This window comes from Chelmon rostratus, chromosome 11 (assembly GCF_017976325.1).
Source record: "Chelmon rostratus isolate fCheRos1 chromosome 11, fCheRos1.pri, whole genome shotgun sequence".
NCBI classification, from domain to species: Eukaryota; Metazoa; Chordata; class Actinopteri; order Chaetodontiformes; family Chaetodontidae; genus Chelmon; species Chelmon rostratus.
In genome coordinates, this window is record NC_055668.1 from 21,714,239 (window position 1) to 21,737,393 (window position 23,155).

At 45.7% G+C, this 23,155-nt stretch overlaps 1 protein-coding gene across 1 annotated transcript in view; it reads right to left on the minus strand.

Annotated features, from left to right (window-relative positions):
* LOC121613770 (homeobox protein Meis1) overlaps positions 1–23,155 on the minus strand; it is a 79,200-nt gene that overhangs the window by 43,843 nt on the left and 12,202 nt on the right. Inside the window, exon 7 of the mRNA XM_041947391.1 lies at positions 19,911–20,022. Within this exon, the coding sequence (XP_041803325.1) occupies positions 19,911–20,022 (112 nt within the window). The remainder of the gene's footprint in view (positions 1–19,910; positions 20,023–23,155) is intronic.

Sequence of the window (23,155 nt, forward strand, 5' to 3'; positions counted from 1 at the left end):
GCAACTTTGTCAAATTCCTTTTTTTCCACAAAATCCAAAGATATTCTGTTTACAAGATGTAAAACAAGGAAAAACACACATCTGAGAGTGTGAACTAGTTGAATATGTGACATTTTTTCCTGATGAACGATTGACTAATTATTGTCGTCCACTTAGCAATCCATTAATTGATTAATTGACTAACCGTTTCAGCATGACGCCCATAAAAACCCCCACCCACACTCAGACCATACACCCCTTACACCCAGCTCTTCGACCGGCCTCTGTCTCAAAACACACTCATGTTGCGAGCTTCAGTTACATCATTAGCTCGGGACAAATGCAGCCTGAGCTTAACAAGTGGCTTTTTCTGCCTACTGTTTCAGGGCTAAAGTACACCCACCCCTCTGTTTCTCCCCTTCTCTTCTCCTCCCCGCGTCTCTCTGCCCACTGGAAAAGACGGGGCGAGCCGAGCCGAGGCCCTGTAATCTAAGACCAGATTTTCATTGGAAGCAAATGCTTTCAATCCGTTGTAAAGACCGGCTCATGTTCAGCAAAGCCTACAATAACAAACCTGGGGGCTTGTCCCATGCGAGTTGGGAAAACAGAAGCAAACGGCCGGAGTACCAGCTCGGATCGTGAGCGAGTGAGCGGGAGAGAGTGGGCGAGCAGGCATGCTCGGGAAGAGGTGAGGAATCGTGAGAAGCATGGGGAGAGAGGGAACGAGAGAAGGGGAAACAGGAAAAAACATGACGGGGACAGAGAAAGCACAGAAAGACTGATAAAGGTGTGGATGCTCAGAAACGACTGCCATGAAAAACTGCATCTACACTCTTTAATTACGAGGCTCCTTCTTAATATTGTATCATGCAGTACTTAACCGTATACTACTGTATATGCTATATGCTTTTTTTTTTTTCTTTAACCTTTATTTAAGAGGGATCAGTGAGCACAATGCTCTCTTTTTCAGGTGCTCTTTCCAGTCTGGTAATCGAACCGGTCACAAGCCTGCTCTCTAACCTTTATGCTGCCACTGCCCCATATAATACAACATCATACTGCACTCTATCAGCCATATTGTAGCTAACTGCTTTGTATCTACTGATACATGGTGAATAAAATGGTATGCAAGAAACGACTGCAACCTTTAAGACTCTTAACTGTGGTCCTTCAGAATACCCAAAAAACCTCAAGCTAATCAATGATTAATCACGCACACTAAAATGATGCATAATGTGGGAGATGTACTCTCTATCCGTCTTATATCATTGAACTGAGTCAAAAGAGCACAGAAACACTGCTGATCTCCTCAAAGCATTTACACAAAATGATGGATGAGGAAACAGAAATTGAATTTACCCGTATTTTACAGATTTTAGGCAAAGTTTGACCACTTTTGTCACCCATAACTCAAGCCCTAAACCAGAGGGAAACCCTAACCCCTCCCAAAACCCCTTTCTTTCCTCTCCCTTCTCAATACTTCTAAGTAAGTCTGACCTATAGACACTTATTTTACCTAGAGGGGGGAAAGGAAGGAGGAGGGCTGGAGAAAGGCCGTCAATTTTATTGGCATTTCCATTTTCACTGCAATTTGATACCAATCACCTCTGCAAGGTCTGGGGCTAATTTCTGCTTTGCTTTAGCCCCGGCAAGCAAGGGAAGAATGGGAGGTGGAGGGAGAGAAAAGAGAGAGGCTGTGGGAGTGAGGAAGGGTGAAGCAGGAGAGGTGTCGAAGCTGTGTCTGGCAGCCATGTTGGGGAAATGTCAATAGTGTCACCTCAGCTTGAGCGATAGAGAGAGAGAAGTAGGTTAAAACAGGGAGAGAAAGGGGGATGAGAGATGGGGAAGGAGAGTAAGGAGAGAGGGAGAGGAGGAACAGATGTGGAATATTCACTCAAGCCACTGACGGGAGCGATGAAGGAGGAGAAAATAATGGATAGGAGAGGGAAGAGATGGAGTTAATCAGATGAAAAAATCAGACGCAGGACAGTCAGGACAGCCATGTCCACTGTAATGCAGATAATTTTCCCTCTATTTTGGCCTTTGAAGCTGACATTTTCTAGACCAAAAGCAGAACTTTTACGCAAAGGTCTTCCAAAATGGTTACATCCAAAATATGCTAGCACGAGCATTGCTATTCTCTTAGACATCATCAACTGAGCATTATACACTTATCAACTGATGCTTCTAGCACGCACTGGATGCAGCATGCAGACAGAGGGTGTAGTCAAGTAACTAAGATGAAACATTCAGGGGAGGAAATGTTATATAACTGCTGATTTTCTGGTTGCATCCAGATTTTAGCATTGTAGACTTTTGTGGTTTCAGCGTGGATCCTTAATATGGGCAGAAAATCTGTGCAAAACATGGAAGCAGTGATTTCCTGGTATCTGCATAAGCAGCCAATAAGCCCTTTAGTGGGTCAGTGGAGGGAAGTTGTCCCCTCAGTCAACCAGTAAGCTAGCCGGTCTATAAAGCCACCCAGTCAGTCAACCAGTCAAGAAGCAAGCTAGCCAAGCAGCTAGTTAGCCAGTCAGCCAATGAAGCAGTCAGTCAGTGTCCGTACAGAGGCTCATTAACAGCATCAGCAGGCTGCAACCCTTGGCTGCATGCATACAGCATGGGGCAGCTAGCTTAGCAAACTCTAGTCTCCCCACGAGGAAGAGCCACAGGCACAACTCTGGGCCTGGCTCACTGATCGGCCATGACAACATCTTTGCAACTAGTTAGAGTGGGGGGGGGGGGCTGAGAGAGGGAGAGGGCTGAATCAATGCAGGACGGTGGGGGTGCATGTTCGTGTGTGAAGAATGCATGCATGCATGGATGTGCATTCGTCTGTACGTGTGTGTCTATCTCCGCCTTTCTTTATGTATGTGTGTTTCCATCCACAGAAGCTCTGAATGCTGTGTGTGTGTGTGTGTGTGTGTGTGTGTGTGTGTGTGTGTGTGTGTGTGTGTGTGTGTGTGGCAATTAGGGAGCAGGCCAGTGACTGGAAGGAGCCAGGGGCAGTTGAAATGCCCCGGGGCCAACCAAGGGAAGGAATATTTTATCAGTCCCCTCACACGCTGTATACACAAATACACACTTGCACGCAAAAACACACACACACACACACACACACACACACACACACACACACACTGTGAGCAAACAGATAATGACGTAAAAACTAGGTTAGCTTTCTTCATGCATTTTCACTAGCTTCGTTAGCATTAGCTAAACAGACAGTTTCTTCGATGCTCATTCAGCTTCGATGGCTTTTATTTAAGCCTTTCCGCCACTTCATGTTTCATTCCTGCCCTCCCCTCCTTCCTACTTCATTACTTTTCTCTCCTCCTTCTCCCTGTGTGCTGGGGTGTGTGCTTCGAATGGAGGATATTTGCACAGTGTTGCAGATGAGGCATTGTTATCGCTCTTCACTGTCGGTTTGAAGTTTTTCCTCCTTTGTAAATCCAACACTGGTACATTATATTTCGCTAATCAAATATGGTTAAAAATTGAGGTAAACTGGATTAACATTGTTCGATATTCTTGATCGCTTCTAGTGAGTACTAATGATGCTTCCTCCCTTCTGTGTCTTCGCCTCCCTCTCCTGCGTCTTCATCACTTCTCTACATCTCTCTGTCTCAAGGCGTACCCTGACATTATCAAGCAATATCTAGGCTAATCTGTTATGATCTGATTATGAACCATCTCTCAGCGTAAGACGGAGATTGGTACTACCTGCCCCCTCCGCACGGGCACACGTGCCATTCCGAGGTGTCAGCCATTTTTCTGCTGCCTGGCAAATTAACAGCCGGGGATCCACCAGTCAGTCATCTACGAACAGCGATCTTGTCAGACACGTCGCTTCTAGCGCAACGCAAGAGAATAATGACATTTAGCTTTCTAATAATTTCTTCATAGAAGCGCTGCTGAGTTGAGGAATAAGGGTTATGAATATTAGCTTTGCGCCAGATGTCACGAGTGGGATCCTGTGGCAGGAATCACTCACAGATGGCTAAACGTTTTTGGAGGATACTGTGAGATGTTTTTGCAAGGTTTTATAGGCCGTGGATGGACTGAGAGGGAGCAGGAGTGGAGACAGGTCTTTAGAGTTTATGACAGCGCATTTATTCTATGAGCTATTTGTTGCAAGAGAGAGAGAGAGATAGAGTGTGTTTCACCGTGCGAGTGCGAGTGACCTGGAGCTGATCCCTCATGGGCCACTCCTCGAGTTTCACACCCCAGAAAGCTCACATGACCCTGGGTTGGCTGCCCAGGCAAGGCCCAGGCCTCGGGGACCTGCTATCCTGTTCCACATGGGATACACACATCTTATATTGGCAGGCGAGAAATCCATACATAGACACACACACACGCCCAAAACATGATACATAAAGCACGCACACACACACACACACACACGCTGATGTACGTTCACTACAGCGCTCTCCTCCTCACTCTTTTTCTCTCTGACGCTGACACACAAGCACACACACTCCTCACACGCATACACATACATCGCATTCCCAGAAATCCTCAGAGAGGTAAAGAAGGGCTCGCAAGAGGGAGGGCGAAGAGAAAAAAGTGGCGTTTATTGTATTCAGGCCATTCATAAGCTCTGGACTCGGGGAGGGGGAGTATAGGGGGGGTTGCAGGCAGTGGGGGGTTCCCTTTGCATGGCCCTGGAGGCCCCTCCCACCTGCAAATATTCTGAACATGCAGGAATTCCTTGCAACACAATTCCCAACTAGGGGCACATTTTCAAAAGTGTCGCTCCTTCAGCTGCACCAGAAGCAGACTTCAACACACTCACATGCAGCCATTTCTTAGGATTCTTCCACGAGGCAACTCTCCAACAATGACTACCAAAGTATTCTAAACCAACACACACACGCACTTACTTCAACACAAAACGCTCTCTGTGACCAATGCTGTTTCGCCTCCCTTTTATTCCCGAGTAGGAGGAGAGACGGAGAGAAATCCCCTCGACTATTCTGCGGATAATGACATGCGCTGTCGACAAAACAATATGGCTAGTCTAGACTTCCCTTCCTGCCTTTGCCAGAGAGACACTCCACTATTTTCAGATCTTTGTTCAAAACTTCAGCCAACGCATTTGGATCATATCACTCCGAAGCACAGATTCATCTTTGCAGAGCAGACACTGGAAGCAATGTGATGAAGAAATAGATGAGGTAGACGGAGAAAGTTGTCATTATTACAAAGGAGAAAAAGCGGGGCTTGCCAGGTAAACAATCAGGGGAGAGCTAAGTAATTGCTTCCTGTAATCAAAGACAATTCCATTGAAGTAATTACAGTAAATAACGAGTGCTTTGCAATAACAAAGCCGGTTACTTTGAATGATAACAGTTTTGTGGATCAGCGCTGACAGATTCAATAATGACAGTAACTGGTGAGTCATTTACAAGGGTTATTTGCAATTAAAGCACACCGGAGACTTCTTGTTGTTGCGAGGATCCGAGCAAAGTTTGGAGTAATTATTTCTATTTGAGGTGATCTGATGGGGAGGAGATCAGGAAGCCAGAGACAGAGAACGTGTTTGACTGACAACAAAAGAGGAAAAAAAAAAACACAGGCAAGTCATCATATTTAGGAGTTAATTAAAAGCGTTTGTCAAACCCTCGGGTCTGTGAGATTTATGTGGCTTTTGCTGGGGTGGTTTCAGTGCGTTGTCGTTAGTATTCACAGGGAATGTGAGTGGGCATCTGTGCATGCTTTCCATGTGTTTCCTATGATCAGATGCATATACAGGAGTTACAAATCAATTAATCCATCCACAGAAAGTCTCAAGCCTCTCCAGTGCGCTGCTTTGCTCTGTTTTGTGACATTTTATCGCCCTAATGATTAATCTTTTATAAAATATTGAATATTAGACTTGTGTTAATGGTCATTGTCTCTGTGAAAGTGTTCCTGTGCTTCTGTGCGTCCTGGCTGAGGCCCATCCACTGTTGGTTGTGGGAGAGGCGGAGGGGGTGAGGGGGGGTGGGGGATCAGGCCTGTTGACATAGCCATAGGTGATGGCAAAAATGTCAGTGTAAATGTGACTGCTCTCTCTGTGCCATTTTCCCGTAAAGGGTCATCACCACAGGCTGCCTGACACGCTGGAAACTGCCTCGAGCGTGGGGCACCGACACGACATTAAACTGCAGTGTGCCTCCACGCACAGAAACACACACACACACAGCGACTGCCTTTTATTCCCACTTCCAGATCAGTCGAGAGAGAAAGAACGAGGGAGAAAGAGGCAGACGGTACAAGCCAAAATGAAAGTGTAGGGCGATGAATTCACCCTTTCATGTTGAGCACTTTTGCTGTGTAACTATTGATTTTTCCCCTCTTGCCTTTGTGTTGCCGTTTCCTTTTTTTTCTAACCTGAAGATAGAAGGCCAGACTCGGTTCAAATGGGAGCACTTGTGAGGGGGGCCCGCAGATTCTTCGCCTCAGTGAAGGGAAGCCCTCAGACACACACACACACATACACACAGACACACACACACAAAATGGATAGATTCCTGAAATCGTGCCTCTTTCGTGCTGCTTTCTCACTCTTAACTCTCACTCTCTCAATTGTTTCGCTGCCTCTCTGATGGCTTTTGACACCTTCGACTCGCCGAGCTCGGTCAAACTCAGCACACAACAAACGCGCAGAGAGAGAGAGGGAGAGGGAGAGAGAGAGAGGGTCAAATGGACTATGGAAGACGAGGGGAAGGGGGAAGGGATGGTAGAGAGGACAAGGACTATAACAAAAGCTAAGAGCACTTAACAGCACAACGGCACGGCGGTCCTTTCCAAAAGTCAGCTGATGTGCTGAAGGGCGTTCAAAAGTCCTTCAACACAGACATGGGACAAAGAGAGGGAGCCTTCAGCTAAACCGAAGGAAAAACATCCTATTTAAACTTTGTTGTGAGCTCAAAACACATTCTAACAACTAACATTCAGCAAAATAAATCTTTTCAGAGGAGGAAAACTAAAAGTAGTCATGGAAGCCCTTTAATAAACTGCCAAAAATATTCTTTTCTGAGCGCTTCCTTAGCAAACAGGAGCCCTCTACTGAGCTACAGTATCATTTTCAACCAACATGAATTTACTGAAAAGACATCTTTTCAAATGATCTCATCTTTCCCGTTGAGCTAAATTTTGTGAAATTACATCTTGCAGCACAGCCTTGTTTAACTACATCCAGCCTATCAAAGACACCAGTTTAATGAGCTAAAATTAAGTGGAAATGCATCATCTCAGCACCAACAATTAGTCCGTTCTGTCTGTAATCATGCCTCCATGTTTGGAGTGTGTAGTTCCATTAACCAAACTAAAGTTCCCCAGTTTATTTTTCAGAGCTAGCTCCGAGTGCAGCGCTCGCCTGCGTATGCGTTTTTCCACACGGTGTCTGACTGAATGACAAAACCTCTGATAAACACTTTTAATGCACAAGGATTTTCCCACTCATGCTAACCTATCAGCCCCAGCCAAACTGCAGTATGTAGTTAGATAATACAGGCACGCTAACCCTGCGGTGGCAGCGGCTAATAATAGCGCATTAGCTTCCAGTGAGGGTTTTTTTTTTTTTTTTGGAATAACAGAAGGTTTTAGGACTATGAGGGAGTGAAATATGGTCTGCACCCACAAGCTCAGGTTACTGTAGGCGTGGTTAGGAAAACAGGATAAGTCATTATCAGAGAGCAACCTACTACCTTTAAATACTTTTGCTTGTTGCATTTACATTTTCGGGTTTTAGCTGTTTTTTAATGAGTAAACATGGAACTAGCTGTTGTGGAGATCAAGTGCGTGTCATTTTTATTATAGGATGCCTCTCTTGATATCACTAAAACTCTGTTGCGCAGTCTCAAGTATTAAATTAACCTTCTCGATTCTCTCTGCAAACTAATGCTGCGTCTTCACTTCCTCCTCCGTGTCAATGTGTCCTTGATAGGCACAGGATGTGGTGTTGTGGGGATGTGGGGGATTTGTAGTCCTATCAGCTTCCCCATACGCAGCTCTGATAAGGCTTTCGGGACACGGGCAGAGGAAGAGGAAGTGAGTGGGTTTACAGCAGGCCTACTTCCTGTGGAGCATGGGCCCATGTGGACAGGGGTGATATGCCCCCTGTGGACACCGACGCTCTCGCCACACGGTCCCACCAAGTCACTTCCTGAAGGAGGCAGACCTCTCTGGGGGGTGACTTCCTGTAAAGGTATGACCTCTCTGCCACTTAAGAGGATCTCAGTGAAACAAAGACGTGGGACTGCCTATAGGAGCCAGAGTGTACAATATCTATATGTAGTGTGTGTGTCTGTGTGTGTGCCTGTGTGTGTGTGTGCGTGTGTGTGTGTGTGTGTGTGTGTTTAACATCGCCGTTCAGGCCTTTACTCCAAAGGTTATCACTAGTGAGAATCTCAGCCCCCGGTCCCTGCTCATCTCTTTGAGTTTCACTGGCTCGGAGCAAGAACGGCCGATCAGGTTACATCCAAATGAGTGTGTTCATGAGTGTGTGTATGGCAAGTGGCATGCCTTGTGTTGCTCTGCAAACACACAAAGTAAACGGCAGTGCTGCCCTCCAGCCCACCCTGCCGCTCTTGTGTTTACCTGCAGGTATTTGTTATCTAGCCCTCTCTTTCCTCTTTCTCTCTCTCTCTCAACTCTTAGCTGAGGTCTTTATCTCTCAGCAAAATCCCTATAGCAGGTATCCATGTCAAAAGGACGGGGGGGTGGGCCTCAGGGGGCAGCATGTTTGGTCTGGGTCAGCCTTGGGTCATGCTTTGGCCCAGTTGACACACATTAAATCCACCCTTCAGCCTTCAGCCTTCAGCCTCCTGCGTCACAGGTTACTCAGGCTCAAAAACACACCCTGTCACCTCAAATGTGATATTTCACATCTTTACTGTTTTAACTCATTATCGCCGAACCGAGACAGAATATTTGAAGAAGGGATCAAATGTGCCACTAAACCATGCAGGGAGCGGCAAAAAGTCTGATGTTATTCACACTTTCACTTTTAAATGAGTGAACACCTGTGCAGACGTCAGGTTTGAATGTTAGAAGATGTGTCATATCAGGGCTGTAAAATAACCCCTAACAAAAATTAAAGTAGCATCGACCCATATTCGAAGATTAAAAAAAAAAAATCCACAGGGATGATGGTTTTGACCAAAAATGGCGCTTCTGCTGGTGTTTTCCTGGCATGAAATTGGCTTTGTGTGGGTGTCGTTTGGAGAGCCGGCTGGTAAATTCTCCCGTTCTTTTGTTAGAAGGGGGGGGGGTGCTCCATGCATAATGGTCTTAGCCAGGGAGGTCTGGAACTGTGTCCATAAATTGAATTATTTCAATTTGAGGGAGAGGGAGTGAGAGAGTGAGAGAATAATGGAGAGTGGCTGTGCGAGTGTGTGTTGCATTTACATGTGAAACGTATGCATGTGTGTTGATGGAGAGAGAGAAAGGCAGACTCATTTTTATTCTTCTACAGGCCTCACGTTTTCAAGAGGGAATATAAACCAAGTTGCAGGAGATTACAGAGGGGGCCAAGTGTTACCTTGCAGCTGGAAGCTGCAGAGACCGCCACTGCCACAACAGCAGCTTCCTGTCTGAAAATTACTGTTTCAGTATGACATATCGTCCTATTCTTACAAAGAGATTAACTGTACAAAATAAAAAAACTAATTCTGTGACTTTTTAGGGTTAGTAAAACACCTTCACGAGCCTGATCATAACGCCCTTTGCAAATGAGCCCCTCAATCGTATCCACATGTTGAGATAAAGCCATCTTCTGCTGGAAAAATAAAGAAATAAATGCTAAAATAACACATATGTGAGTGTGTTTGGGTGTATATGTGCATCTGTTTGTGTGTTGGGGTGGGGGTGGGGGGGTTGGTGAAAATATTCCTGACACAATATAATCGGCAGGGGACCATATGGCAAACTGGCAGCAAGCTATTTATCCTTATCCTCTTTGGAGGCTAAAATTAGCGCTTCGCTGTTTGTAGCTTTAAGCTGGACTCCACTGTGATAGGGCTAATAATAAAGAAAAACAGCCCAGCTGGCACAGCCACTCCGCCTCCTTGCTCTGTTTCAGTCTTTTCCCCTTTCTCGCTAACTTTCTGTCCACCTCTCTCCGTCTCCTCTCCCCTCACCTCTTTCGAACCCTCCCTTGAAATACCAGACGGGCCTCAGTTTTAAGACCAAATCATGCTAATCTGACCATTAGGAATTGTATTAATAACATATAAGTGTTGCTTGAGCCAGGTCTCCCTATAAGCCCGCGTGTCAGGAAAGCCAGGATTTCCTGAACACGGACCCCCTCGGCTAGCTTAACAGCGTAGGATGATGGGGCTAATCTCTTTATCAAAAGCTTAAATAAACGTTGGTGCTCCGTGCATGTGTGTGTGAGTGTGTGTGTGTGTGTGTGTGTGAGTTGCTTATTTGTGTGTGTGCCAAGGGGCCAAACAATGCTTCTCCACTGAACAAAGTGCTAATACCCTGTCTCTTTGCTCTCCCCCTCCCTCCTCCATTCCTCCTCTTTCCTCTCATTTCCCTCCATGCAAGTGAATGCCCAAACTACAGCTTTTTCACATCCATCTGAAATAAACACCCTAATAAAAGTATTGATGGCAGCTTCTTCCTGTACAGCAGAAAAGCTCATAAGAAAGCTCATCTGGTCACTCCTGTCATCCACTGTTAGAGGTCTGAATTCTCCAGCCTGCTATCAGGAAGTTAACATCTATCTGATCAGAGGCCTCCTGGGTCCTGAGCTCAGCTCCTCTTCGAGGGAGGAGGAGGAGGGAGGGATGGAGGCGCAGTCAGCAGCGAGCGCGACGGAAAGACAGCACGAGGAGAGGGAGTTTAAGGTTGTTTTATCGGCCAGATGTAATGCGTTGTGACACATCAGTTATGAGTCGCCGTGATTCCCTATGAACCTGTCCTGGCCACGATTAAGGAGCGGGGCACTGAGCTCGTATGTGTGTGATTCCAGGCAATTTGGAGCTGAATTGAAAACAAACAAAATAAGGAGTGCAAACTGGTGACATATTTGTCACCCTTCTGCACTTTCCCATGCCAAGACCCTCCAACACAAACATGCACAGACATGATTCCACAAGTGAACTTCTTGCCCTTTTCATGTGGATGACAAGTGCGGCACCACTTTTCGACTTGTTTACATTTGCAAATCAAAGCCGAAGCATTTTCTTCCAAAAGGAGATATCCAGTAATTTGACAAAAGTGGCATCTTCTTTCAGGACATGATTGCATGACAATGGTGCAAATTATGGTGCTTCATACAGAAATAAACCTGAATGGAGTCCTCAGTTGACACTTTTCAAACAAGATCTTGGATTTAGAGGCACCGACTCTTCATGTTTAAATGTACAAATCATGTGTGGAAAAGGACTCCTCTCATCCTAATTTTCACTTCCTGCGCACAGACAAAAAAAAATGTTGCAGATAAAACTGAAAAAAAACAACAACTAGTCTTTACCACGTTTACACATTTAACTTTTCTTGTCATAATCTCCCCACCCCGACACACAAGAGACCTCTACAAGGCAAAAAGTGTGTGTAAATAGTATCTTTTAGCAAACACCAGTAATTAGATATAGGCATCTGGCATTCGCGCCAGTCGCAAATTAAAGAAGAGCGCTTCCTGTAAACAGACAGTGAGAATGTGTCTACATCATTAGCGAGCCACAATTATAACATGGGAGCTAAAGATACATTTCCCTCCCGCTTGCTCTCCCTCGCCGAAGCAAATGAAGTAGAACCTCTTTTTTTTTTGGTCAAATGAGTGGCTGCTGTACTCTTTCTTGGAGCAGCAGCAGACTACAAGCTGTAACGCAAGTGCGTTTATGAGTGAAATAAGGAAGGCAAAGGACAACACAGGCAATTATGTAAGAAATAAGAGACATTAATGAGACCAGTGTTTTCATTCGAAAGACTTCCTGAGCGAGCACATTGACCGACTGAAGGCGTAAGAGAGACAGGGGAGGAAGGAGAGAGGAGCTATTTCATGCGCTTGCATGTCATGAATGAATATGTATTTCATGTAAATTGTGCACAAGGCACATTGTAATGGCCTGGGCTCCACTTTGCATTTCTTCGGTCATGCAAACATGCCCACATGTAACCGGCGGAAGGAGAGACACAGGGCGAATGAGTGCAGGGGGATTTGAAGTAACAGAGAGGCAGGGGGAAACATTTTATTCACCTCCAAAATGTGCAGCATTCCTCTGTAAGTCATTACAGGAAGTAAAAAAAAAAAAAAAAACGGGGCGCAGTGAGAGCAGAAGAGAAAATAAAGACGTAAAGCGATGATGTGTCGAGATATGAGGCTCTCGTGATGATGTGTACACAAAGCTAGCAACAAACGGCGCATAAATCCCACAGTCAAACAGTCAAATAACCTCTGACACCTTATCGAATAGTTTTATGACTACTACATTCTCACAGACGAGGCGTTCGCTCGAGCCAATAAAACACAGGTTACAGTGGTGAACCTGAACATGTGTGAGGAGAGGAGAGGAGAGGAGAGGAGAGGAGAGGAGAGGAGGGTGGAGGAAGTCACTTTGTTTACTTGTATTTCAGGCTCGACCCCAGCGGCCCGGTGACACCGGCCTTAATCCTAAAAGCAAACCGGCCCCTCACTGTGGGAACCTGATACAATTTCCTCTTTTTCAGGGGGGGCAAACTCAGGCCACTCCGAGTTTGCTTATTGCCTATGAGGCAATAAAAAGTCATTGAGTGCTATCATTTTCTGCCCGGCGAGTCGCTACACGTTGGTCGACACGTCTGCCGCCGCGATAGAGCGAGGTCGTAAAGCTCTCAGTGAATCTGAGAGAGGGAGGTCGTGATTGGGCGCCGAAAGGCCAAACATCTCTTTTCCCAGGTAACCGCAGATAATAATGTTTGAGACGCAGTAAATCCAGCGGAGGCTGAATAAACATTCCTACCGGCAACGCCGAGCTGTCGTGGGATGTTTTCTCAAGGTGTTTTGAGACGCAATTACCCTTTATGTCTTCAAATATTGATTTTCATAAACAGCATGTGAACTAGGAGTCATGCTTATGCTCTCGTGACCCTGCTGATGTTAAACAGATCCAACACGGACACATGCTCACACGCACGTTACGTTAACCCGCAGAGGGACACGCAGCGAGCTTCAGGTGGCCCGGCCACAACTCTTTCACCTCCGAGCTGGCAGAGGAGATATTGCTGTTTGCTAGCAGCGGTGCGCACGCCTCACTAGACTCCCAAACAACACTCAGCAGCACTTAACACACTCATCGGGGATAACTGCTCGCTCTCGCTCCCTCTCTCCTCGGTCGCTGTAGGATTTTCACACACACAGACACACTGCTCCAGTCAGCATCACGATGTTTTCACAGCGTTCGCTCTCACATTCTCTTCCTTCCTCCTTATCTCCCTCTGCTCTCGTCTTCGCTGTTTCTTTCTGTCTTTTTCTTTCGCTTTCGTCTTCGTCCTCTCTCTTTTCTCCCCGTGTTCAGGCTCAGAGGAAATCAAAGAGAGCTGTGTGTGTTTGTGTCTGCCAGCTACTGTACTTACACACACACACCTCCAGTAATATAGGCTGCAGACTATTCAAGGGAACCACATACCTTTTATCTACCCACAGAGCCTCACATTTAAACAGATTACCAGGAAAGCTGGACACCAGTAAGACAATTACTGGACCGAGGATCTTCCTCAGTAACGTCTAGACGACGTCTAGACAACTTATACACACAACTAAGTTTCTCTCTCTGTATTTCCACTTGCAGATTTAAATAATTAACACTTTGAGTTACGATATGTGCGCAAATGAGTGCTTTTCACAAATTCAACACTGCGGCACAGCTGTGTTTAAGTAAGAATTTTGAAAGTGCAAGCTGTCAAATTTCACTTTAAATTCTCATTATATATGTGCAACCAACACACAGTCCTATGTGTCTACAGTACCTACCTTAAAGTGCATCTAAGTCTCTTAATAGTCTTTAACTCATTATTGCAATTACTGGGGGGAAAACTATTCAGGGAGGGGAATACACACACACACACACACACACACACCACACACACACACTCACACACACACACACAGTTCCCTCTTCCAGTCTACTGGACAATCGGACCAATTAATCGGTGACTTTGAGGGGGCCACGTGAAGCCGAGTGATTGGTTCAGCCGAATCTGGCTGCTGATTGCCTGCCACCCCTGTCCGTGTCCCCGTTTGCTCGCCCCGGCCCTGGAGACCGGCCAATGAGGAGGCAGAGAGCAACAGCTCCTCTGCGGCCTGACCTTGTTGGAGGAGCGCAGAGGTCGGAGGGTGAATGGATGGACGACGATATCAGGAATATTCCAGCCTGATCGATGGGGATTCACAGCCAGTGGAGGTTGTACACAGCGATTCGGAGCGAATGGAGCGAAGCAGACTCTCCAAATGTTTTTAGAGCCACATCCTGAAGGGGGGTGGGCAGGCTAAGTGCCACATCCTCCACCCAGATGACCCCAGCTGGAATTTAAACTAGCAACTGATCAGGCAGGTTCTTCAGCCATTAGAGCACCGTGGGCCTTTTCATTTAGATGATACTTTACAGTACATTCCTCAGCTTATTTGATTCCTTTCATATGTTTGAGGCCTCTATTCATTCCGTCATTCATTCCTACATCAAAGATGAATTCACTCTAATCATCAAGTACAATAAATATGCAGGAATTTCATTGTACATACTGGAGCAATTAGTTCGAGTCCAACAGGAACTTATGTGCAGCAGACATGAAACTATGTTAGACTGTGATCTACACATATTAGACTGAGACATGTGTACACACACGGTTTAGGTCAGTCAAACAGCAAATATCAGCATAAATTTCATGTTGAGCATTCCTGCAGCTACACCACACAAAGAAAAAAACCTCAGTGCTAGATATCAGACCGACAAGCAGAACTCTCAGGCCACTACTCAGACATTAGAAATGTATGCAGACACTAACACATAGCCTTACAGGGAGCTATTTGCCTTGGCGCGGCACACTGTACTCTTTACAAACGGTCTGGGTAATTGGTGATACATATCTAATATCGCCAGTCATCGCCTCACTCCCTGGATGTTTCTGACAAGCGGAGAGGGAAACCCTGTAGCTTTCAAAAACAGAGCAAACACTCTGCTCGACTCGCATCCACATCTCTGCAGCTGCCCGATTCACTGCCTGAATGTTATTCTGTTTCCTTCGCACGCCAGGCCCTTGGAGAAGCCAAGGGGTGTCCTTACAAATTCACACAGGCAAAGAGGAGTACTTTATACTGGGAGAAAAAGAGAGGGCCCGCTCATGTCCGTGAGGGACCCCCCCTCCTCCATCGCGAGCATATATGATCTGTTGGCTTTTCCTCTCCCCTTCGAGCATTACTCTTCACAGAAAAGCATGATCCAAGGCAACAACAGCTACAATGAGGTTTCTCCAGAGGGCTTCTGGGTATTAAACAAAGGGGCCTGTTGGTAGGAACTAGCTAGCAAACAGCTGGGCTAATAGAGTGGGACTAATTAACTACAGGGCCGCTCTCCGACTCTCCCTGTCGAAGCTTGTGGATGTTTACAAAGACGTCCCAGAGAAAGGGAGGAGAAAAATAAGAGCCTTTCTTCTTTGTCTGCTCTTTTAGCGAGAGAGGAGACACCCAGGACTGATTATAATGACATGTGTGAAGCAAATGTGATCCTCCCTCCATTTTTTTTCTGGCTGCCAATGGAATTCAGTGCTAAAAAATACCACCAGCATTGTGGTCAGAGCATAAACACCCATAACTAAGAACTCAGCGTGTGAGCATCGTCACCACATGCAAAAACTAAAACATGTTTTTTTTTAATTGTTTACAGTCGAATTGCTGCAAAACACCTGCCGATGAATAAAAGGTCCAATCATGAAATCCAAAAAATCACATTATTGATAACTCTGCATTAGACAAGACCATCTTCTCCTCAAATCTAGTCCAGCAACATGCGCGTGGAGACCTCTGATCTTACGTAATGTAGAGTCCCCCCCCCCCCCACCCAATTCCTGCAGCTCTTGGATTTGAGAGACTGAAGGCTGCGTTTCCGGGTAGAGATGGAGATTTTTATACCAGTGGGCAGTGAACCGTTCAGAGAAGAGGGCAGAGCGGAGCATGTGTTTGTCTCAGGAATAGCCTCAGAAAAAAGGCTGAGAGAGGAGACTGGAGTTCACTAGTTAAAGGCCCCCGACCATCCCGCATCCTCCCTCTGAGCTGTTTCGCTCTGCTGGAGGGGGAGGATGGAGGGATGACGGGGGCAAAAGATAGAGAGACAAACAGGGAGGAATAAGAGAGACACTGAGTGCAAGATGAAGGGTAGAAAGAGAGTAAGACAGTCGCTTGATAGACTGAGGAGGAGTAAAGGGGGTGTACTGAAGAATGGATTTGATAAAGAAGGAGAGAATGAGTAAAGGAGAGAAAGATGGCCATTAGCTGTGCAGCTCCACAGGCAGAGAGGAGGAAAATGAGGAAAGTGGAAGAGAGAGACAGAGAGGGAAAGGTCAGTGAGAGACAGAGGTGGGGGGAAATACAAGAATGAAACATGAAGAAATGGGAGGAGGAAATAAGGACAGAGGAAAGAGTGCAGGAAGAGGAGGAGAGATAGAGAAGGGAAGGAAGGAAGGAAGTGAGCCTGAGAAATAAAGATGAGGTGGAAGAGAAAAAATGAGATGAGAACGGGAGTGCGAAAGATAAACAAGACGGAGAAACAGAGTGAAAGATGGATGAAGAGGGAGGAAGACGAGAGAAAAAGATGACGAGAAGAAAACAAAGGAAAAACAGATGTCAAAAAACGCAAGAGAGAAGGATGGGGGAGAAACAGAGCGCAGAAGGAACAAAGAGAGGTGAGAGAAAGGGAAAAGAGGAAGGATAAACAAAAGGTGTTTTAGAGTGAGTGGGAGGCACGGAAGAAAAAAGGGGGAGGAGAGAGAGAAAAGCATGGGGGTTCACAAGGAGAGAGAAACCGACTGAGAGCAAAATGAAAGAGGGAGACGCGAGAGTAGGTGGGAGACAAGGGAAAACTGGAGAAGAGAGGGAGGATGCGAAGATGAAAGAGAGGGAAAGAGGGAGGAGAGACAGCGGGGTGAAACTGTCGGGGAGAGAGCGAGCAAAGTGCCAAACAGATAAATAACCAGCTTACTGGGATTACCGAGTGACTGACACACAATTTGCCAGAGCCAATATGACGTGGCAGTGATAGCTCTTAACCCATATAAACCTGAAACCAGTCCAAGATGTCCTCCGGTATCTACTGTTGTCACAGCGTCCTCATCCTCTACACACTGTGTGTGTGTGTGTGTGTGTGTGTGTGTGTGTGTGTGTCCCACATCATAACCACATAAACAAAACAATCACACGCACACACATACACAGAAATCAGGCAGATTTGAAAGATGCTGAAAGAGCTGTTTGACACCACCTGCATCTAAAAGCCTAAATTAAGAAAAACGTGCTACATGGACAAAAGTATGTGGACACTTTATACCCATGTTTTTTGAAAGGCTCATTCAAAGATCATGGGTTTTTACATGCTCACATAAAAGCTGCGACTCCAACAGATTTCAGAACCTGGTTGCAGGATTTCTCCCTTTCAGCCACTAGAGCGAAGTGTGTAGTGAATTAGTGAAAATAGACATATGATATTAGACATTACTGAAAATAGTTAAAGTAATGCAACTGCAAAGAGAAATTATGACAACATGAAATTAATAAAGTGTCGATAAATCCATCTGTGTTGACAGATGAAAGAGTGTTTTACATATTAATAATAAGACATCTATTAATCTGACTCTTATGGTCATAAAGCTGAAATAAAACATGGCTGTAATATGGCTTCGTTTTACTACTCACAATTTATCCAATTCAGCAAACATGTTTCAGAACCCGCAGGTACCCAGATACCTACATACATGCATCGTGTTTAGCTCCCAACTTCCCTGCATCAATTCAAAGCAGCTCATTCACTGAGCCGACACACAAACACACACACAGTACATAAGCAGAGCATGCATGTGTATACACACTAGCCCATATTTTACCCTCTAATGAACTCCAACAACAAACAAAAACCTACAATAGCCGGGGAGAGTTGAGGGGGAGGAGATATGAGGAGTGAGAGAGAGAGATGACGATGGTGATGATGATGAAGATGATGATGTTGAGAGAGAGAGACAGAGAGCGAGAGGAGGCGGGCCGGCATAAGGAGTGGACCTATAATTGGAAAGACGTGAAAAATGAAGTGTCAGTTTGGTCAATAAAGGGCAAAGGTCGCAGAAGCAGGAGCCCAAACTCGACACAGAGCACGCTCATTAGAGCGACCAATCAGATCTTGCCTGGCTGCCCCAGACCATTAGTCATCAGAGGTAGAGGCGTACACTCTGTGTCTCTCTCTCTCTCACACACACACACACATTGCTTTGTCTTCCTCTGTTTCACTGTAATTTCACCCTTTTTTTATCAGTGTGTTCTTCTTCCACATCATCTGTCTGTCTTTTATTTTTATCTCCACTCGTGTCTCACCTCTCAGTCCCTCAGCGACCGCTGTCGAGCATTAATGACAAGTGAGAAAGAAAGACAAACAGTCTGTGTGTGTGAGAGAGAGACAGAGAAAGAGAGAGGATGAGACAGAGTGTGAGACAGACAGAGAGACAAAGACAGACAGCGAGTGTGTGTGTTGACTATATAAATGGCTGCTCACTGGAGTGGAAGGCATGGCGGCGCTCTCTGCTCCCACCCAGGCTCTGCCTCCTGGCACTGGCAACCCTGCAAACTGCTTGCCTTGACATCGCCTTCAATAATATATGAAGTTGCTTTTTTGCCTACAGTTTGTTTGCAACGCCGCCCCACCACCACCACCAACCCATTCTCCCACTGCTGCCTCTTCCTCTCTCTCTCCCTCACACACACACACATATTCTTAGAATGCACACACATCCAGCCCCAGCAGAGTCATAGTGGGTAGACTGATGTGTCAGAGCCTTTAAATTTGAGACTAACCATAATGTGAATGAAAATAAATCAAGCGACTCATAATTAAATCCGATGCACATTTTATATTTTGCATGTGTTTGTTAACAATTCCCACTAAGAGAGTTTTAGTCTAAGTTCGAGTGCATAGGCTGTCAAAGATGCAAGAAACTTGTAGTAATGGTTGCAAGCTTCAAAGCCATGGCTTCTTGATAGGTGATATGACTAATCATTAACATCAGAAAACCCTGTCAAACACATTGCTTGTTTTTAGCTATGTATTTACTGATATCCACTGGGGAATCTATGATGGTTTTATCTGAATTTCCTCAAACAGATGCATGCAATCCTTCAAACAATACTAAAGAGGTTCATATGACAGCAGAAAACAATCCTGAATCCTCAGAGTGATCAGGCATGATAGAAGACTGAGACAAGGAAGAAAGCAGAAAGAGCCACCTCAGACAGCACAAACAACATGAGCTGTACAGTGCAGCAGCGCACAAACACGAGCAAACATGCTCAGATGTAAAGAGGACTGCATGCTAAAGGAGTGACACATGAGACAAACAATTCCCTGGAACCAGGAAGACAAAAAACGCTCTCTAGAGCCGTCTACCGCACCATGTCTGCTCTGCCGAAGCGCCTCTGAGCAAGGCAGCGAATGCAAACCAGGTCCAGAAGTGCTCTTATGCGGCGAGCTGTGACCTCTGACCTCTCTGCAAGCTGTTGCAAAAACTTAACGTCAAACAGGCCGAATAAGCCTGTCAGACGTCGTCCGGACACGTAATAAAGCTTCTATCATGAACTTGACGTGACGATATAATGTAGCAGATGTAACACACTCAGCACCTCAGTCTACATGTAAGCTGCGTCCTCCCTCTCCTCCTCCACCCGATTAATGAGAAAAAGACGAAGACAGAGAAACGCTTACCCTGTTCGCTGCTGTTGTCGCCGCTGTGCGATGTGTGCCCGCCGCTGGACGGCCCCGGCGTTCCTCCAGAGCGTGTGGACGCCGTGTCATCGTGATCTCTGTTCCAGGATGTCTGTCATAGAGACGGAGACAGAGGCAGATGAGCCAGTTAATCGATGTCAGCCTTTATTTTCTTCCATCATCAGCTGTGTTGATTTTATGTGTAATTGAGTTTTTTTTAAGCGTGCATATTCTATTATCTTCTTAATGTACAATACATACACAAAAACACAAACTCCCGCAGTGTGTGTGTGTGTGTGTGTGTGTGTGTGTGCGTGTGCGTGTGCGTGTGCGTGTGCGTGTGCGAGGCCCTGCAACAATCTTATGGAATGAGAATTATTGGGGCTCGATGAAGAGAAAGGCCCAGATGAATAGCGAGCGAACATGTTGTATTAGTTCCCAGCTTTCTGAGGCATGCAATCCACGGCTGCCTCCATTTGGCTCAAACCACTAGCAGATGAAAATACAAAACAGCTACAACTTAAGATAGGCCGTGGCGAGCGCCAGGGAGTGATGTCATCCAAGCAGAGCAGACCAGAGAGGGAGCGGGAGAGAGAGGTAAATAACTCAAAGTATTGCTACATAAGTATAAATACTCAGTTTTGTCCAAATATGAACCAAAAAAAATGACCAATCCCACTAATGTAGATTTAAATTTCATTGTGGGAAGCAGAGCCAGAACAGAGCCATAACCAAATAAGCTGAAGTTCTCCCACAGTCTTTCCTCAAACACAAAATGGAACAAAAATGTGGCGTGAGCGACCGAACTGAAGCCGATTTCAAACTTTATACAGACAAATGAAAAAGCTGAGGTATTACCGCACAGTGGAAGTCCATTCCTCTCTCTACGCCTTCAAGGAAAATAACACATGAACACAAGCAGCTGACTAGATAAAACAGAGACTCCGGAGACCTGGGTTTATATATAGTGAGCTGTGTGTGTGCGTGTGTGTGTGTGCGTGTGTGCGTGTGTGTGTGTCTAAAGGACAGTCTTAGGCCAGATGAGTGTCAGCTGCACACCGGACGGTAGAGAGCAAATGGTCCAGACAGGAGGACAAAGGGAAGACACACACACGCACACGCACACGCACACACACACACACACACACACACACACACAGGTAAGCGACACAGACATAATAAGTTCCCTCACAGACACATTTACAGATTTGGCTCCTACACACACACACACACACACACACACACACACCTACACATAGACAGTGCATGAAGCAAACACACACACTCAGATCACACCCTGCCCCATACGAAGCTGCTGCATATTATTGAAACTCAACCAGATGTAACCTCTTATCTCCCAGTGCCTCTGAAGAGCAACATTAGCACCGAGGACAGGGGAGAATAGAGACTTCAAAATAGAAGTAAATGGAATCTAATGTCTCATCACACGCAGCTAGCTATCACAAACAAACACGCAGCAAAACCAAACACACACACACACACACAAACACACACAGTCGAGCCTACTCTGCCGCCCGCGTGAGCCTATCTTTGCTCTGTCAAATCAAATGAAGCAGATATCAAGGGGCAATGTGGTGCTCGCATCACGCTTTTAGGGCTACGCGACGAAATGAGTGATAGAAACCCACGCAGTGGAGGAGAGGAGGGAGAGGAGAGGAGCACGGTGGGGAACAACTGGTTTCAATTGGGATACGACAGGCAGCGCTGCCTCTGCGAGGAGGATTTGGAGCTTGGTTCAGAATTATGAGGAAAAAAAGTAGACATTAATTCATGACACAGGGTTTGTTTTAAACAAAATGTAAATGGAATAAAATAACTGAAAAGAATATACAAGTCAGCAAATTCAACACATTTGGGGTCTATTAGAGCCCGTTTGATGTTCTTGGGCTATGAAATTATAATACAGTGCTTACATGGACGATAAAATCGTTGTTTTCTAAATTAGGCTTTGAGGCATTGCAATAAAGAGGAAAGTCACTGCACAAAGGCATGGCAAGGATGGTGATTGGGTAGATAAGCGTTGATTTTAACAGGGATAAGATAGCAAGAAGTTCTTTTTTTTCCACCTCTTACAAATTCTTTTTTGCTGACCGTAGAAGACTGAAAAATGAAACACCCGTGCATGACCGAGTAACTCCAGAGAACATCAGAAGTGAGGTAATCCAGACCACATGCTCAGCACGCAAACAGTTAACACGGGCTTTTGCCAGCTCCTCCAAAAGTGCAGCTTTTAAAAATGAGCAGAACTTGTTTATTCAGAGTTCCGTGAAAAAGAATAGCGCAGTACCCCGGGGACGTCGAACTGCGAGTATTAAAAAACCCAAGAGCCTCGGCTCGCAAAAGGATATGGTTTTTTTTTTCATTTTCTTTTTGTTTTAATTCTGCAACAAATTCCACTTGAAAATATAATTAGAAAGTGGAGGGGGAGATGGCAAACTACTGCATTAGCTGTAATTGAACAAAAGAGCGCTTTGCCTGCTGGGAGCTGGCCGCTGAGGCCCCATGGGAAAGGGGGCGGGGCTGAGACAGGACCTGGTGGCATCTCCGCGGGGACGGGGAGTTTATTTATAATCACAGGCCGCCCTTGGACGGAACAGGCCCGGCACTGATCTAACACGCAATTAATACACACACGGCTGAGATCACACAACCCCCTCCACACACACACACACATACCAGTACACACAGGTCGCGCAGCATGTCTGCACACACCCATACACAAATAAAACATTTTCTATGGCCACTTAGCTCGCACACACACCCACACACACACACAAAAACAGTTTTCATCTACCTTTTGCAAACACATCACAGAGCCGCCATGCTCGCAGTCCCTTTTTAACAAAGGCACACACCTTGACCACAATCGAGAAAAAAAAACACACACCCCCTGTGCTAACAAGACTACGGCACACAATGTGGAGGTCCACCTTCACGATATGGGATATGTAAATTCACAAGATGAATAGATGCATAAACAGAAAGCTCGAGGAAGCAGGGAGCTGGAGAGCGCTGTCCCTCTGCACACATAGCTACACACTTGATTTATTCTATGTCCCCTTAATGAGCCACCATGGTCTCTCTCTCTCTCTCTCTCTCTGCCCCTCTCTTTAACTCTTTCTCTCTCTCTCTCTCACTCGCTCTCCCCTGTGCAGGATGTAGATTAATTCAATGCCTAATTGTTTAGTAAATTCAATTTTCCACATTCTATTCTGCCTAGCTTT